Source organism: Papio anubis, chromosome 12 (assembly GCF_008728515.1).
Source record: "Papio anubis isolate 15944 chromosome 12, Panubis1.0, whole genome shotgun sequence".
Taxonomy (NCBI): Eukaryota; Metazoa; Chordata; class Mammalia; order Primates; family Cercopithecidae; genus Papio; species Papio anubis.
In genome coordinates, this window is record NC_044987.1 from 112,983,095 (window position 1) to 113,000,919 (window position 17,825).

General features: G+C 41.6%; 1 protein-coding gene across 1 annotated transcript in view; it reads right to left on the reverse strand.

Moving 5' to 3' along the window:
• Nucleotides 1–9,802: 9,802 nt before the first annotated feature.
• Nucleotides 9,803–17,825, reverse strand: part of LOC101026384 (phospholipase A and acyltransferase 3) — a 34,460-nt gene continuing 26,437 nt past the window's right edge. Inside the window, exon 5 of the mRNA XM_009185798.3 lies at nt 9,803–10,072. Within this exon, the coding sequence (XP_009184062.1) occupies nt 9,971–10,072 (102 nt within the window). The 3' untranslated portion in view covers nt 9,803–9,970. The remainder of the gene's footprint in view (nt 10,073–17,825) is intronic.

A 17,825-nucleotide genomic window follows, 5' to 3' on the forward strand; every position in this document is an offset into this window, starting at 1 on the left:
ATAAATAGAACAAAAGTTTTACCAAAAAAAAAGCTTATCCTTACTACGTGAGATACACTCTGATAAATTCTGTTCTCTTTCATTCTATTTCATTCGTTCTTTTCAATTTTTTTTCTTTTTTTTTCTTTTTTGAAGATGGATTCTCACTCTGTCACCCAGGCTGGAGTGCACTGGCCTGATCATAGCTCATTATATCCTCGAACTCCTAACTCCTGGGCTCAAACCACCCTCCTGCCTCAGCCTCCCAAAGCACTTGAATGACAGGCATAAGTCAGCTCCCCTGGCCCTTCATGTTTTTTATATTTTAATTGTGACTCACTAAATTAAAGTTAACACTCACTAGAGGGTCACAAGCCAGAGCTGACAGATTGTAGGGTATGACTTTCTTCAGCTTTATTAGAAAAAGAAAAAAAACAAACAACCCCATCAAAAAGTGGGCAAAGGATATGAACAGACACTTCTCAAAAGAAGACATGCATACAGCCAACAGACACATGAAAAAATACTCATCATCACTCGCCATCAGAGAAATGCAAATCGAAACCACAGTGAAATGCCATCTCACACCAGTTAGAATGGCAATCATTAAAAAGTCAGGAAACAACAGGTGCTGGAGAGGATGCGGAGAAATAGGAACACTTTTACGCTGTTGGTGGGACTGTAAACCAGTTCAACCATTGTGGAAGACAGTGTGGCGATTCCTCAAGGATCTAGAACTAGAAATACCATTTGATCCAGCCATCCCATTACTGGGGATATACCCAAAGGAATTATAAATCATGCTGCTATAAAGACACATGCACACGTATGTTTATTGCAGCACTATTCACAATCGCAAAGACTTGGAATCAACCCAAAAGTCCATCAGTGACAGACTGGATTAAGAAAATGTGGCACATAGACACCATGGAATACTATGCAGCCATAAAAAAGGATGAGTTCGTGTCCTTTGTAGGGACATGGATGAAGCTGGAAACCATTATTCTCAGCAAACTATCGAAGAACAGAAAACCAAACACCGCATGTTCTCACTCATAGGTGGGAACTGAACAATGAGATCACTTGGACACAGGAAGGGGAACATCACACACCGGGGCCTATTGTGGGGAGGGGGGAGGGGGGAGGGATAGCATTAGGAGATATACCTAATGTAAATGACGAGTTAATGGGTGCAGCACACCAACATGGCACATGTATACATATGTAACAAACCTACACTTTGTGTACATGTACCCTAGAACTTAAAGTATAAAAAAAAAAAAAAGAAAGAAAGAAAAGAAAAAGAAGGCAAAATGAAGCTTCCCACTAGCAGTATACAAGAGTTGCGATTGCTCAACAACTTTTTGAATATTTGTCAACACTGCAGCTATCACATAGGCTCTTACCGGATTTTAACGCTTCTGAAGGGCTCCGCTTTGTCACAGGTGTATTGGACATCTGTATTTACTCTTCCTGTGAGGGGCCCATTCATATATTTGTCCATTTTTCTGTTGGGTTTTTTTTATTGATTTGTTTGAGTTTTTTGTTTCATTTTGTTTTGTTTTGTGTTTTCCTTTGAGACAGAATCTCTGTCTGTCACCTAGGCTGGAGTGCAGTGGCACAATCTTGGCTCACTGCAACCTCCGCCTCCCAGGTTCAAGCAATTCTCCTGCCTCAGCCTCCCAAGTAGCTGGGATGACAGGTACATGCCACCAAGCTTGGCTAATTTTTGCATTTTTAGTAGAGACAGGGGTTTCACCATGTTGGCCAGGCTGGTCTCAAACTCCTGAACTCAGGTGATCCTCCCCGCTCGGCCTCCCAAAATGCTGGGATTACAGTCATGAGCCACCGAGCCCAGCCAAGTTCTTTATGCATACCAGATATTAATCCTTTGTCAGTTGGATTACAAATATTATATCTTGTCCCAGAGTTGGCTTGCCTTTTCCTTGGCTTAATGGTGTGTTTTGATACACAGATGTTCTTATCTAATGTAATCAAATTTATCTCTTTGTACCTTACTTTTTGTCTTTATTTTTTGTGCTTATGAACTATAGTAAGGTCATAAAGATGTTCTCCTGTATTTGCTTCTAAAAATTGACTTTTGGCCAGGCACAGTGGCTCACACCTATAATCCCAGAACTTTGGGAGGCCGAGGTGGGTGGATTACCTGAGGTCAAGAGTTCGAGACCAGCCTGGCCAACATGGTGAAACCCATCTCTACTAAAAGTACAAAAATTAGCTGGGCGTGGTGGTGCACACCTGTAATCCCAGCTACTCAGGAGGCTGAGACATGAGAATCACTTGAACCCGAGGGGCAGAGGTTGCAGTGAGCCGAGATCGTGCCACTGCACTCCAGCCTGGGCAACAGAGCAAGACTCTGTCTCAAAAATAAAATAAAAATAAAAATAAAAATTGACATTTGTCTTTCACACATAAGTCTGAAATTCTCCCCAAACTGACTTTTTCTGTGCAGTGCAAAGTCCACGTGGTTATATGTGAATACCATTTACTAGTTAGGGATCAACAAACTATAGCCCACAGGCAAATGCAGCCCTTCACCTGTTTTTGTTTTGTTTATAATAGACACTGGGTCTAGCTATGTTGCCCAGCTCAAATGATCCTTCTGCCTCAGCTTCCCAAAGTGCTGGGATTACAGGTGTGAACCACCATGCCTGGTCTCCTTCACCCGTTTTTGTACAGCCCAGTAGCTAATAATGGTTTCTGCATTTTAAATGGATGAGAAAAATTAAAAGAAAGCTAATAACTCATGACCCATGAAAAGTATATGAAATTTAAATCTCAATGCACATAAAGTTTTATTAGAACATATCCATGATCATTTGTTCACATACAGTATTTTCTATAGCTGCTCTTACACTACCATAGCAGAGATGACCAATTACAACAGACACTGTGAAGACCACATAAAGCCTAAAACACTTACTGTCTAGCCCTTACCAAAAAAGTTTGCCAATCCCTGAATAGTTCATCCTTTCCCCCCATGATCTGCAATACAGTCTCTGTTGTAAATTACGGTTTCATTTATTTGTGGGTCTGTTTTGGAAATTTGGCTCAATCCATTGGCCAATTGAACTATCTCTGCACCAAAAATACACTATCTTGATCACAATAATAATTTATAATAAGCCTTAATAATAACACAAGTCTCCCTGCCTGATATTCCTTTGTTGTTAATGAAATAGCTAACCCTGCCTCTTTACTTTTCCAAATACGTTTCAGAATCTGGCTTCCAATTCCAGGAAAGACCTTGTTGGGATTTGGTTTGGAATCACATTGAATCTATAGGTGAATTTTGAAAGAAATTGACAGACTTATGCTATTGAGGCTTCCTATCCATGAATGATACATCTCTCTCCATTTATGAGGTCTTCTTTAATGTCCTTCAATATTTTCTCCATAGAGGTCTCACTCATTTGTTACCATAATCCCTGGTAAAACTCACCTATACAACCATCCAGGCACACCATTTCTTTGTAGAAAAAGTGTTAACTACTTATTTATCCTTTAATGAGTAAAGTACTGCTTAGATTTTTAAATTTATTCTTGGTCCAATTTTGATGACACTTTTCTTGGAATATATCAATTCCATGAAAATTTTCCAATTTTTGTAATTATTTATCAATATTTGTTTTTGCTGGTTTAATCTCTGTAGCATCTAGAGTTATGTTCTCTTTTTCACTCCTAAATCATTTGCTGTGCCTTCTCTCTTTTATATGCTTGTTTTTCTTCATTTATTTTTGCTCATATCTTTGTACTGTCTTCCCCTTTTTCTGTCTTCTTAAATTGGATAATTAACTCCTTAACTTGCACCTCTCCTTTCTTTCTTTCTCTTCTTTCTTTTGCTTTCTTTCTCTTTTTCTTTTCTTTTCTCCAGGCTAGGTTGAACTCCTAGCCTCAAGCGATCCTCCTACCTCAGCCTCGCAAAGTGCTGGGATTACAGGCATAAGCCACCATGCCCAGTCACCTTTTTCTTTCTTAAGGTAAGGATTTATGCTACAAAGTTTTTTCTAAGCACCCCTTTAGCTGCATGGTCCAAATATTGATATCTAGTATTTTTGTTATCATTCAGCTCTAAATATTATCTAACTCCCATTCGTTTTCTTTTTTTGACTCATAATGTATCTAGCATTCCTGAAAGTATAGAGTTTTCTTGTTATCTCTTGCTATTGATTCCTGAATTAATTGCTTTACGGTTAAAGAAGATTATTTCTATGTTACTAATCTAAAATTTGTTGTCTTACTTTAAGACCCAAGCTATGCTCAGCTCTCATAAACATTCCATTGTGTGCAGTTGAAAAGAATCTGTATTCCACAATTATATTATATATGGTCATTAAGTAAGTTTGTTGGTAAATTTTCTATGTCTTTCTAGACTTTTGTTTCCTTCATTCATCAGTTCCTTAGAAAGGTGTATTTAGATCTCCCACTATGACGTTGTTTGTCCTCTCCAAAATTCATGTTGAAACTTAATCCCAAATGTGGCAGTATTGAAAGATGGGGCTTTTGGCAGGGTGTGGCGGTTTATGCCTGTAATCCCAGCACTTTGCGAGGCCGAGGTGGGCAGATCACCTGAGGTCAGGAGTTCAAGATCAGCCTTGCCAACATGATAAAACCCCATCTCTACTAAAAATAGAAAAATTAGCAGAGCGTGGTGGCATATGCCCGTAATCCCACCTTTTCAGGAGGCTGAGACAGGAGAATTGCTTGGACCCAGGAGGCGGAGGTTGCAGTAAGCTGAGATCCCAGCACTATACTCCAGCCTGGGTGACAGAGTGAGACTCTATCTCAAAAAAAAAAGGAAGAAAGGAAAGCAAGGAAAGGAGAGGAGAGGGGAGGGGAGAGGAGGAGAGGGGAAAAAAGGAAACAAAGAAAGAGAGAGAGAGAGGGAGGGAGGGAGGAAGGAAGGAAGGAAGGGAGAAAGAAAGAGAGAAAGAAAGAAAGAGAAGAAAGAAAAGGAAAGAAAGAAAGAAAAAGAAACAAAGCAAAGAAAGAAAGAGAGGAAGGAAGGAAGGAAGGAAGAAAAGAGAGAGAGAAAGAAAGGAAGAAAAGAAAGAAAGAGAGAAAGAAAGGAAGAAGAAGAGGAAGAAGAAAAGGAAAGAAGGAAGGAAGGAGAAGGAAGAAAGGAAAAGAAAGAGAGAAAGAAAGAAATAAAAAGAAAGAGGAAGAAAGAAAGAGAGAGAGAGAAGGAAAGAGAAAGAAAGAAAGAAAAAGGAAGGAAGGAAGGGGAAGGAAGGAAAGAAGGAAGGAAGGAAGGGAGAGAGAAAGAAAGAGAAAGAGAGGAAAGAAGGAAGAAAAGAGAGAAACAAAGGAAGAAAAGAAAGAGAAAGAAAGAAGAAGGAAAAGAAACGGAAGGAAGAGAAAGAAAGGAAGAAAAAGGAAGAAAGAAAGAGAGAGAAAGAAAAAGAAAGGAAGGAAGGAAGAAGGAAGGAAGGAAAGAAGGAAGGAAGGGGAAGGAAGGAATGGAGGGAGGGAGAGGAAGGAATAAAAGAAGGAAGGAAGCAAAAAAGAAAGAGAAAGAAAGAGAGAAAAGAAAGAAAGGGAAAGAGAGGAAGGAAGGAATAAAAGAGGGAAAGAAAGGAAGAAAAGAAAGAACAAGAAAGAGAGAAAGAGAAAGGAAGAAGAAGAGGAGGAGGAGAAGGAGAAGGAAGGAAGAAAGAAAGAAAAAACGAAGAGAAAGAAAGGAAGAAAGAGAAAGAAGAAAGAAAGAGAGAAAGAAAGAAAGAGAGGGAGGGAGGGAGGGGAAGGAAGGAAAGAAGGGAGAAAGAAAAAGAGAGGAAGGAAGAAAAGAAAGAGAGAGAGAAAGAAGAAGAAGAAGAAAAGGAAGGAAGGGAGGGAGGAAGGGAAGAAGGGAGGGAGGGAAGAAAAGGAAGGAAGGAAGAGAGAGAAAGACAAAGAAAAGAAGAAAAAGGAAGAAAGAAAGAAGAGAGAGAAAGAAAGAAAAAAGAGAAAGAAAAAAAAGAAAGGAAGGAAAGAAGGAAAGAAGGAGGGAGGGAGGGAGGAAGGAAGGAAGGGGGAGGGGAGGGAAGGGAGAGAGGGGGGGGGAGGGGAGGGGAGGGGAGGGGAGGACAGAAGAGGAGAGCCTTTAATTGGTGGTGGGATCATAAAGGCTCTGCCCTCATGAATGGATTAACCCATTCGTGGATTAATGAGTTAACGAATTAGTGGTTTATCACAGGAATAGAACTGGTGGTTTTATAAAAAGAGGAAGAGAGACCTGAGCTAGCAGACTCAGCCTCCTCACTATGTGATGCCCTGTGCTGCCTCCAGACTCTAGAGAGTCTCCACCAACAAGAAGGCCCTCACCAGATGCACCCCCTTAACCTTGGACTTCTCAGCCTCCAGAATTGTAAGAAGTCAAATCATTTCTTATCAATTACCCACTTTCGGGTATTCTGTTTTAAACAACAGACGATGAATTCCTCTTTGCAATCAGTCAAAAATTTCATTATTTTGAGGTTTATTAAATGCAAGCAAGTTACATATTTCTAGTGAATTAAAACTTTTATCAGAACCTTTTTGTCCTCTGTCTACTAATAACTTGCTTTAAAGCCTATATTTTCTGATATCAACACAACTACACCAGCTTTTAGTTAGTACACCAGTTCTTTGTATTTACGTAGCATACCATTTTTATCTTCTAATTTTTAAATTATATGATTTATTAAAGTTGATTTAGAAGTCCTATTTCAAATCTCAAGTTCAAATTTCAGATTTTTTTTTTTTTTTAGATGGGATATTGCTCTTGTTGCCCAGGCTGGAGTGCAGAGGCACCATCTCAGCTCACTGCAACCTCCGCCTCCTGGGTTCAAGCGATTCTCCTGCCTGAGCCTCCCGAGTAGCTGGGATTACAGGTGTGCGCCATCATGCCTGGCTAATTTTGCATTTTTAGTAGAGATAGGATTTCTCCATGTTGGTCAGGCTGGTCTCAAACTCCCGACCTCAGGTGATCTGCCTGCCTCGGCCTCCCAAAGTGCTGGGACTACAAGCGTGAGCCACAGTGCCCGGCAATTTCAGATATTATTAAAGATGTTTGGTAAGTTTTTTGGCACACAGAAAGTACCGGAAAATCTAGTATAGTCCAATAACTACCCACCTACCATGTACCCACTGCCGCAATTAAAAACTTATTACTTTGCCACATTTGCTTTATCTGCATTTTTTTTTTAATTAGGGCATGTGTTTGCATAAGCCTAATGCCATTATCACACTTAATAAAGTAAATAATTCCTTAATATTCTTTAATATCCAGTCTCTATTTAAAATTTTCCAATTATCCCAGATAGCTCTTATAGTTTTCACATTTACTTGTTTTGCATGTAACATTTCTATCTAGGGCAGCTTTCACATACCCCCGATTTTTCTCCTGGATAACTTTTTAACACATCAGACCAGTTGTCACGCAAAATGTCTATCATTTCCATTTCAGTCTTTGTGTGTGTGTGTGTGTGTGTGTGTATGTGTGTGTGTATACATATATGTATATATATGTTTTAGGCAGTCTCGCTATGTTGCACAAGCTGTTCTCTAACTCCTAGACTCAAGGGATCTTCCTGCCTCAGCCTCCCAACTAGCTGGGATTACAGGCAGACACCACCGTACTGATTTTATTTATATTTTATCTGTGTTTTTATATTTTGAACGTATCAGCTGTAAATTGTATTCCCTAGATTTGTTTTTAATCCAGTGTAATGTTTGCCTTTTACTTTGCAAATTTAGTCCACTTAGGATTACCTATATATTTGGAATTAGTTCCTCATTCTATTTTTTTATTTCTATACATGTCATCTGTTTTATGTAATTTTTTTCTCGTTTATTGTGTGGTTTGATTTTGGGTTTTTGGTTTGGTTTGGTTTGGTTTTGGGTTTTTTGGTTTGGTTTGGTTTTGGGTTTTTTGGTTTGGTTTGGTTTGTTTTGGTTTGGGGTTTTTTGGTTTGGTTTGGTGTTGGGTTTTTTGGTTTGGTTTGTTTGGTTTGGTTTGGTTTTGGTTTGGTTTGGTTTTGGTTTTTGGTTTGGTTTGGTTTGGTTTGGTTTTGGGTTTTTTGGTTTGGTGGTTTGGTTTTGGGTTTTTTGGTTTGGTTTGGTTTGGTTTGGTTTTGGGTTTTTTGGTTTGGTTTGTTTGGTTTGTTTGGTTTTTGGTTTGGTTTGGTTTTGGGTTTTTTGGTTTGGTTTGGTTTGGTTTGGTTTTGGGCCTTTGGCCTGGCCTGCGCCGGGCCTTTGGCCTTGGCCTGGCCTGGCCTGGCCTCCTGGGCCTTTGGCCTGGCCTGGCCTGGCTCCTGGCCTTTGGCCTGGCCTGGCCTTGGCCTTGGCCTGGTCTTGGCCTGGCCTGGTCTGGCCTCTGGCCTTTGGCCTGGTCTGGCTCCTGGCCTGGCCTGGCTCCTGGCCTTTGGCCTGGCCTGGCCTGGTCTGGCCTGCCTCCTGGGCCTTGGTCTATTCATTCTGGCTGTTGCCTCTTGGATCGGAACCAGGTGTTTTTGTTTCGCCTTTTTGTGTTTGTTTTTCTCATTCCTTTTTCCCCCATACTTAATTTGGAAGTTTACATTGTATGTGTCCTCCTCGCCTTATACCATGTGAGGCAGGGAGCTTCCAAAGACCTACTGCTTATTGACCTGTGTCCCTTAAGTTTGGGGAGCCTGAGAACTGGCATTAAGTGCTACATCTAAAGAGCTGGGACAAAAAACAAAGGAGACTGTACTGAAAGAAAATGATTCTTCTACCAACACTAGGACATAAATGGGCAGGTGTTTACCCTACACCAGATGTGGAAGGAGCTGGCATGGAGCCCTTTGTAAATCCTGCCCAGGCCTCCAACAGACAGAACTGTCCCCAGACAACCTGGAGATGAAGGAAACATTCACAAGCAAGTAGGGAAATATCACCCTGTGGAAGGACGGACCGTCGGCCCCAGGGGAGTCGGTCTGAGGAATACTCGAAAAAAAGCACTTCGGAAAAATGGTCACTTTGAACACCTGCCAAGCCCAGCGAGCAACAGCTGCAAGACCTCAAATGACCATCCACACAACATAGCACCCTCTCCCAGCCTGACCCGTAAGGGCTCAGTAGCAGGGATGTCAGCCATGAGCCCAGCCAAATCCCTAACCCACTAAGCTGTCAAGCAACATTTGCACCATGTGACCCACCATCAGGCATAGGTGATACGTCTAGTGGAGATCACCTGACCCAAAGGTAGCCAATGGGAAAGTTGAGTTAGCTGGCGAACTGAGCCTATCAGATTATCTCCTGGGGGTGGCGCTGGGAGCGTGGACCCGCAGACAGACCGCGGGAAAGAATCTGAGCAGATGTGGGAGGAGAAGAGCAGGCAGGAATGTGGGTCAGAGACTTGGGGATCATGGCAAGCAGACGCGGTGAGGAAGCAGGAGTGCCAAGGAGATGGAAGCAACAAGGCGGAGGGAAGACGTGTAGAGCAGAGGAAAATAATGGAAATTTTAGTAAGATTGGCAAGCACCTATACTAAATTTCCTGATAGCCAAGGACTTTTTTTTTTCAACTCGGCTGCGCATCTACAGACTCCAGCTGCTGATTCTCAGAGGCCATCCCAGATCTAGTTCCAGGCCAAGAGTCCCAGCTGTCTGCTGGTTTCTATTCTTGTGTATTACGTCTGTCTGTCTCCCTTCCGCCTCACATGTATTCTGACGACCAGAAACGCCCTCTAGTTGAGATAACTGGAGCTGGACCCTGCTTGCTGCAATGCAAAGAACACAGCACACAAAAAGAAAGTGAAAGAAAACCCTGACCAGGAAGACAGACCGGTTGTTCCCTGAACAGAATTCACACCAGGCAGTTCTTGCTGCATTTCCCCCAATGAAATCCTCCCTCGTTGTACTTTATTTTATTCTGTGAAAATAAGCCTTATTATAAATCACAATGAAATCCACAAACCAAACCCCAAACTCTAGCAAAACAAGATCCCCTTGATGTATAAAGTCATCGCTGACAGGACAGTCTTTTTCAGTTATTGCTTTTGTCGCTTGTTTCTTGAGAACATGACTCCAATAAGGCCCATGGCTGCCAAGCCCATTCCTGCAACGCTTGCAGCGATGACGACATCTCTGACCTGCAACAAAGAGGAGGGTGGGTCAGACTCTGCGTCAGGATTCAGAGTACAGGCTGCATATTCAGCAGGAACATTCAGCTCGGGGTACCTCACATGCCCCTTGGCCTCCCTGGCCAAACTAAGGAGTCAACAAACATTGGTAGGGAAGAGGGGAGGAGAGAGCTGGATAGGGAAAGAATTCGTGACTAGAGCCAGCTGGCCTGAAATTTACATGGAACCAAAGATGGAAAACTGGATTCACCATGTGGGTATTTAAAGCATATAAATCCTCAGAGCGTGGCTGTGGAAAGGACAGGGAGCTGATGCAAGGATGGTCAAGATCTTGGCTGGCCAATGGGGAGCTCTAGAAGCAAAGGTGGAGTCAGGGAGGAATTGTTATTGAGTAGTCAGTAGCCTATGACCTCCATAAGAGCAAGGAACTCGGCTGTCTTGTTCATCGCTGTATCCCCAGTGCTTGGTCCTGCCAGGCATGGAGGATGGAGGTACTCTTCACATGTTCTTTTTTTTTTTTTTTTTTGAGACGGAGTCTCGCGCTGTCGCCCAGGCTGGAGTGCAGTGGCCGGATCTCAGCTCACTGCAAGCTCCGCCTCCCGGGTTCACGCTATTCTCCGGCCTCAGCCTCCCGAGTAGCTGGGACTACAGGCGCTGCCACCTCGCCCGGCTATTTTTTGTATTTCTTAGTAGAGACGGGGTTTCACCATGTTAGCCAGGATGGTCTCGATCTCCTGACCTCGTGATCCGCCCATCTCGGCCTCCCAAAGTGCTGGGATTACAGGCTTGAGCCACCGCGCCCGGCCTTCACATGTTCTTAAATAAATGACTCAACTATACATAGTAGTGATGTTATACTTAGAATTATTAGGATATCTGACTTGTTTGTAGGAGGAAAAAAAGGGTTTCAAAAGTAAAAGTAAATTCCCGGGTAAAAATTGAATATATGTCCAATTTTACTGCCTCCTGAAACTCAACTAAAAGTAAACTAAGGCATTTGTTTAAGGCATAATTCCACAAGAATTCAGAAAACACTAAATCCTAAGGCAGCAGTGGAAAAAACTGAGGATAAACCCTAATTATACAAAAGAATACTCCAAAAGGATCACATATTAAACCCAGGTGCCTCTGGAAGTGGGAAAGAATGAAAGAGAGCTTTAGCTGGTCCCTGAACCTCCTCCCTGACCCCCAACAGAAGTCTGAAAGTTTATTCTCTGCAGAGGGTACAACAGAAGGCTTCGGGGCCTAGAAACCTAGAAGCACATGTGAGAATGTGGGTATCATACCACAAACAAGAGACTGAGACTGTAAAGATGCTAAATGTGAGACTCCTAGACCTCCTACCCCTCTCTGTTCCCAGAACTTTACCCTCCACACAAGAGTCCAGAAGACTTTTCTGGGGAATCTGGCCCAAATGCAAATAACTGGGAATTCCCAAACAGCCCACCCAGATCATCCTGCAGTGAAACTCAAAGTCAGCAAGCCACTGCCCCATGCCCACCTCCACTCACTCAGAGCTCCATCCAGTAGCAAACCCCCACTTTTTTTTTTTTTTTTGACAAACTGAAAACTGTTCAGCAAACAGTATGAAAGAGGTGAGATGCTCAGCTGGGTACAGTGGCTCACGCCTGTAATCCCAGCACTTTGGGAGGCTGAGACAGGTGGATCACTTCAGGCCAGGAGTTCCAGACAAACCCAGCCAACGTGGTAAAACCCTGTCTCTACAAAAAATACAAAAATTAGCCAGGCCTGGTGGGCATGTGCCTATAGTCCCAGGTACTCAGGAGGCTGAGGCAGGAAAATCACTTGAACCCGGGAAGTGGAATTTGCAGTGAGCGAAGATTGCACCATTGGACTCCATCCTGGGCAACACAGCAAGAAAGAGGTGAGATACTCTGTTTATATAAATCATAATGAAGTTATCTCAACAACATAATGATTTTATAGTATACATTAGAGGCCAGTATATATAGAGGGTAATACATTAGAGGCCAGTATATATAGAGGGTAAGAGAATAATAACAAAGAAAACATAAGGAGAAAGAATTAGCATCTCTTTCTAATCTATGAAGTTGAATAATAAATCTTGGTCAAAATAATTTTCTGATAGTAAGACAGTGAGTATTATTGTGTATAAAACTGAAAAACCAAAACTATAAATATAAGAAAGGTGGCTTTACACAAGTACCATTTGACAGAAATGTTATTTGTAATTTCTCTTGGAAAAAAAGAACTGTTTAAGATGCCTTAAGGATTCTAAAATAAAAAGAACCAATACATATTTAGCTTAACAAATTTAAGAGGAGAAATTGTATTTAGATGTTGTAATTTTAAAACCTAGGGCACACAACATTTAACCAACAGACCTTGTTTTTAGGATATAATTTGTTAACTATTTTAGTTTACACTAAGTAATATGAATTGGTTTTCTTTGAATTCAACTGAACATGATGGTTGTAAGTGCACTTTTTTTTTTTTTTTTTTTTTGAGACTGAGTTTTGCTCTTGTTTCCCAGGCTAGAGTGCAGTGGCACAATCTCGGCTTACAGCAATCTCCACCTTCCAGTTTCCAGTGATTCTCCTGCCTCGGCTTCCCAAGTAGCTGGGATTACAGGTGCCCGCCACCACACCTGGCTAATTTTTGTATTTTTAGTACAGACGGGGTTTTACCATGTTGGCCAAACAGCTCTCGAACTCCTGACCTTGTGATTCACCCGCCTCGGCCTCCCAAAGTGCTGGGATTACAGGCGTGAGCCACCGCGCCCTGCCCGGCAAACGCACCTTTAATCATGAGCATACAACCAACATACCAAACATCTGAAGAAGGCCTCTAAAATTGAAGACAAAAACAAATAGCAATCTGGAGAAACGGAAACCATACCTAGAAAAGAAACCATCCTTTTAAAAACTATCATTAGATCGCTTCTCGACCTTTTGGCTAAGATCGAGTGTAAAACTTATCATTGGAGAATGAGACAGCATATTGCATCCAATAAATAAGAACATGGTACTATAAAAAATAATGGAATATTGAGAGAATAAAAATGGTTCATAGAAAATAAAAATATGACAGAAATAACAAACTCAATAGAAAGGTTGAGTTAAGGAAATCTCTCAAAAGGAATAGCAAAAAAATAAAGAAATAGAAACCAAAGTAAAAAACAACAACAACAAAACAATCTGGCTGGGTGCAGTGGCTCATGCCTGTAATCCCATCACTTTGGGAGGCCAAGGCAGGCGGATTGCTTGAGCTCAGGAGTTCAAGACCAGCCTGGTCAACATGGTGAAACCCCATCTCTACAAAAAATACAAGAAATTAGCCAGGCATGGTGGTGGGCACCTGTAATCCCAGGTACTCGGGAGACTGAGGCAGGAGAATCACTTGAACCCAGACGGCAGAGGTTGCAGTGAGTTGAGATGGTGCTGCTGCACTCCAGCCCAGACAACAGAGCAAGACTCAGTCTCAAAAGAAAAAAGAAAAAAAAAAAAAAAAAGAAATAGTGCCCTGAGTCCCATCTTAATGGATAAAAGTAGACCTACACAAAGGCATATTACTATGAAATTTTAGAAGATTGTGTAAAGATATTACAGCATTTAGAGCAGGGAGAAAAACAGGAAATGGAGAAAAGGTCAGGAATCAGGATGGCTTCAGACTTCTCAAAAGCAATTCTGAAAGCAAGAAGACAATGGAGCAATGCCTCCAAAACTCTGAAGTAAAACCATTCCCAACCTGGAATTCTATACCCAGACAAAGTATCAAATCGAGTGAGAGGGTAAAATGACAAGTAATTCAGACATACACGGTCTCAAAGAATTGACCTCCCATGCATCCTTTTACAGAAAGCTGCTGAAAATGGTTCCCCCAAAACAGGGGAGTAAATGGAAAAAGTAGAAGATGTGAGATAGAGAAAATGGGCCTTCTAGTACTAGAGAGACTGCATGGGAATCTCCCCAGAATGACAGTGAAGGGAGATCCCAGGATAACAGCTTAGTACCAGGTATAAAGAATAACTGGTAGGCAGAATGATAAGCCCCAAAAGGTGTCCATGTCCTAATTTCAGGAATCTATAAATATATCATGCTACATGGCAAGTGAGAATTAAGGTTACAGATGGAATTAAGGCTGCTAATCAATTTACCTTAAAATAGGGAAATTATCGGCCTGGCGCAGTGGCTCATGCCTGTAATCCCAGCACTTCGGGAGGCCGAGGAAGGTGGATCACGAGGTTAGGAGTTCAAGACCAGCCTGGCCAATATGGTGAAACCCTATCTCTACTAAAAATACAAAAATTAGCCAGGCGTGGTGGCGGGTGTGTGTAATCCCAGCTACTCGGGAGGCTGAGGCAGGAGAATCGCTTGAACCCAGGAGGCAGAGGTTGCAGTGAGCCGAGATCATGCCACTGCACTCCAGCCTGGGCAACAGAGTAAGACTCTGTCTCAAAAAAATAAAAACAAAAGAAAAGAGGAAATTATCCTAGATTATTCAGGTGGGCCCAATGTAATTACAAAGTTCCTTAAAATGTAGAAGACAGACCGAAGAGTCAGTGTCACAGTGATACAATATAAGACTCAACCAGCCATTGCTCTAGCTTTGCAGATAGATGGGGACTATACTCCAAGGAATGCCAGTAACCTCTAGAAGTTGGAAAAGGCAAGAAAATTGATTCTCTCCTACAGACACCAGAAAAGAATGTCAATGCTTTGATTTTAGCCCAGTGAAACTCATTTTAGACTTCTGGCCCACAGAACTGTTGCTAATAAATTGTGGAGTCTTAAGCCACTAACTTGGTAGTAATTTGTTACAGCAGCAATAGGAAAATAATGCACTTATCAATCCAGATTGAAGCATTGTGACTTCAGAGCCCAGCATGTTGAGGACTGCCATAACCATCATCCTCTCCCATTGTACTGTGTTTCTAACCTTAAGCAACTTCCGGAGGATATGGTCTACCTAAATAAGAGAAAGAGCAAAGAAACAGAAAACTAAGAGATCACAGAATCAGAGAATGCAATCCAAGAGAAGGAAAGGAAATCCCAAGGATGACAGCAAAGGGGAGTCCAGGATGACAGCCATGCAATTGACCAAGGAGCAATCAGCACAGAGGGAAGAAGGGCCATCCCTGGGATAGATGTGTCCAAGCAAAATAAACAAGAACTGGTAGATTACTTGATGTGATTTCCCTTGTGGAGAACTGTACTGACAGCTAATTGGATCGTGTGGGAAGAATTGACAATAGATACAAAGAAAACTCAGCAATGAAAGGAAGTAGTAATTATCATCAAGAAAAAAGAACTCCCTCCACCTCCCTCCCCAAACAGAAAGGAAACTATCACAATATACCACAACACTCGGCTGTGAGTTTTGCCATCATGAGTCCTGGCTGCTGAGAGATCAGTTCTGGGCACCTTGGGTTAATTACACTGCTGTGTTTCCTGAGGTTAACGACAGCTATGTGTTTCCTGACATTAAACACATTTATGGCCCAGATAAGCCTCGGTAGCATCAAGATACATATATATTTTTAACCCTGAAGATCTCCAAACTCTTCTCAACATTGGTCACATGTAAGTTTTAACAGATGGCCAGGCACAGCCATGCTTCTAATCCCAGCACTTTGGGAGGCCGAGGCATGTGGATGATGAGGTCAGGAGTTCGAGACCAGCCTGATCAACATGGTGAAACCTCGTCTCTACTAAACATACAAAAATCAGCTGGGCGTGGTGGCAGGCACCTGTAATCCCAGCTACTCAGGAGGCTGAGGCAGGAGAATTGCTTGAACCCGGGAGACAGTGGTTGCAGTGAGCCGAGATTACACCACTGCACCCTAGCCTGGGCGACAGAGTGAGACTCTATCTCAAAAAAAAAAAAAAAAAAAGGTAGTTTGAACAGACAGAATTCATGATGACCAGATGACCAAAGTTTGGATGGAGCTACCAACCTAAGGTTTGACTGCTGATAAGTCTTTAAATGTTCCTCTAAAAGATAATTAGGCATGGTTTTGTGGCAGCCATGGTTCTGTTGGGTTAACTTGCTAGGGAGCCTGCATAAAATCACTTGTATCCAGCATTTTCCTGGCTAAGCTCTGTGTCAGGGTAGGAGAAATAGTTTGCAGATAACGGAGGAGGAATAATATGTCCCTAGTTCTTTATAGAACCTCATGGTGTGAAAACAAATGCTGATGCAACTGGTTCGTACAAAAGATACTTTGTCAAGGAAAACAACAATAACCTCATTGTTTGTAGTCATGCTTGGTACATAGTCAAAGAGTATGATTAAACACAAGACTGTTGGAAGCTAGTTAGTCCTAATAGCGCAAACTTTCTGGGAAAACCTCTCTCTCCAAGAGTCAGTGCTACCTTCAGATGCCATTGATCATTTTCGTGCTGCAGACTGAAAGTCCAACTGCTGTGTTACTATTACAGGATTTGTGATCATGAAAATGGGCTACCTGGTGTGTGTCACAGGTCTTAAATCAGGATATTGTGAAAGAGAAAAGCTGTCTCTCATTAGAAATAGTAAGAAGACTGTTTTGTTTTGTTTTGTTTTTAAGTGGGCAAACAAATTCTACCAGACTATAGACATTTATACATTTATACTACAAAGCTCTTCTGAGTTAAGCCCTGATTTAGGGAAATCTGAATCATTTCTAGAAAAAAGAAAGTGCTAATGTGCTGCTTTCACTTTCAACAACGTTATAGGGTGGATTAAAGAAGAAGTGGCGACTGTAGTGTTATTCTGAAAGCAATGGAATTTAGACTGTTAGAGGTCACGATATAAGAATGGTTATGAAATAGTTGTATATTTTCCAACAGTGAACAAGTATACAAAAAATAATAAATAAATCATTTTAAAAGAAATAAAATATTTGTATAGGAATTCAGTTTCATTTACAGTAATTTCAAAATAATACCCCACAATTTATCCAGATTTATGTAATATATATATATATATGTATATATGGCCACCAGACACATCTTCAATTTCTTTTTACCTTAATATTTTCTCTCACTCAGACTAGACTTCATTGTGAGTATAGCTTCTGGTTGCTTTTTTTTTTTTTTAAGTACTATTCAGTATGAAAGCTTCTTTACAAGATCCTACTAAAATATAACTTTTTTGAAACCTAAATATTTTTAGGTAGGTGGAAAGTAGGAGAATCTTTTTTTAGAATATTCTTAGGCATATAAAGCATAACTTACATTTTAGTTTAAATTCATTGTTTCCCTTTCTTCTCGGGAAATTTGATTGATCATAAATATTCTTTTGAAGGAAAATCTAGTCTGCTTCAAAGAGCTCAGCACAAATAAACATAATGACTGATCAGATTCTTTAAAACAAAAATATCCTTGGCCGGGCGCGGTGGCTCACGCCTGTAATCCCAGCACTTTGGGAGGCCGAGATGGGCGGATCACGAGGTCAGGAGATCGAGACCATCCTGGCTAACACGGTGAAACCCCGTCTCTACTGAAAATAGAAAAAAATTAGCCGGGCGTGGTGGCAGGCACCTGTAGTCCCAGCTTCTAGGGAGGCTGAGGCAGGAGAATGGCGTGAACCCGGGAGGCGGCAGAGCTTGCAGTGAGCGGAGATTGCGCCACTGCACTCCAGCCTGGGCGACAGAGTGAGACTCTGTCTCAAAAAATATATATATATATCCTCACGAGTTAAATGAAAAGGAAAGTCACTGCACTGACAATGCTTACAAAGAAAAATACTGGTGGACAGTTTCCCGTTTGTACTAAATCTATCATCTCTAGCAAGATGG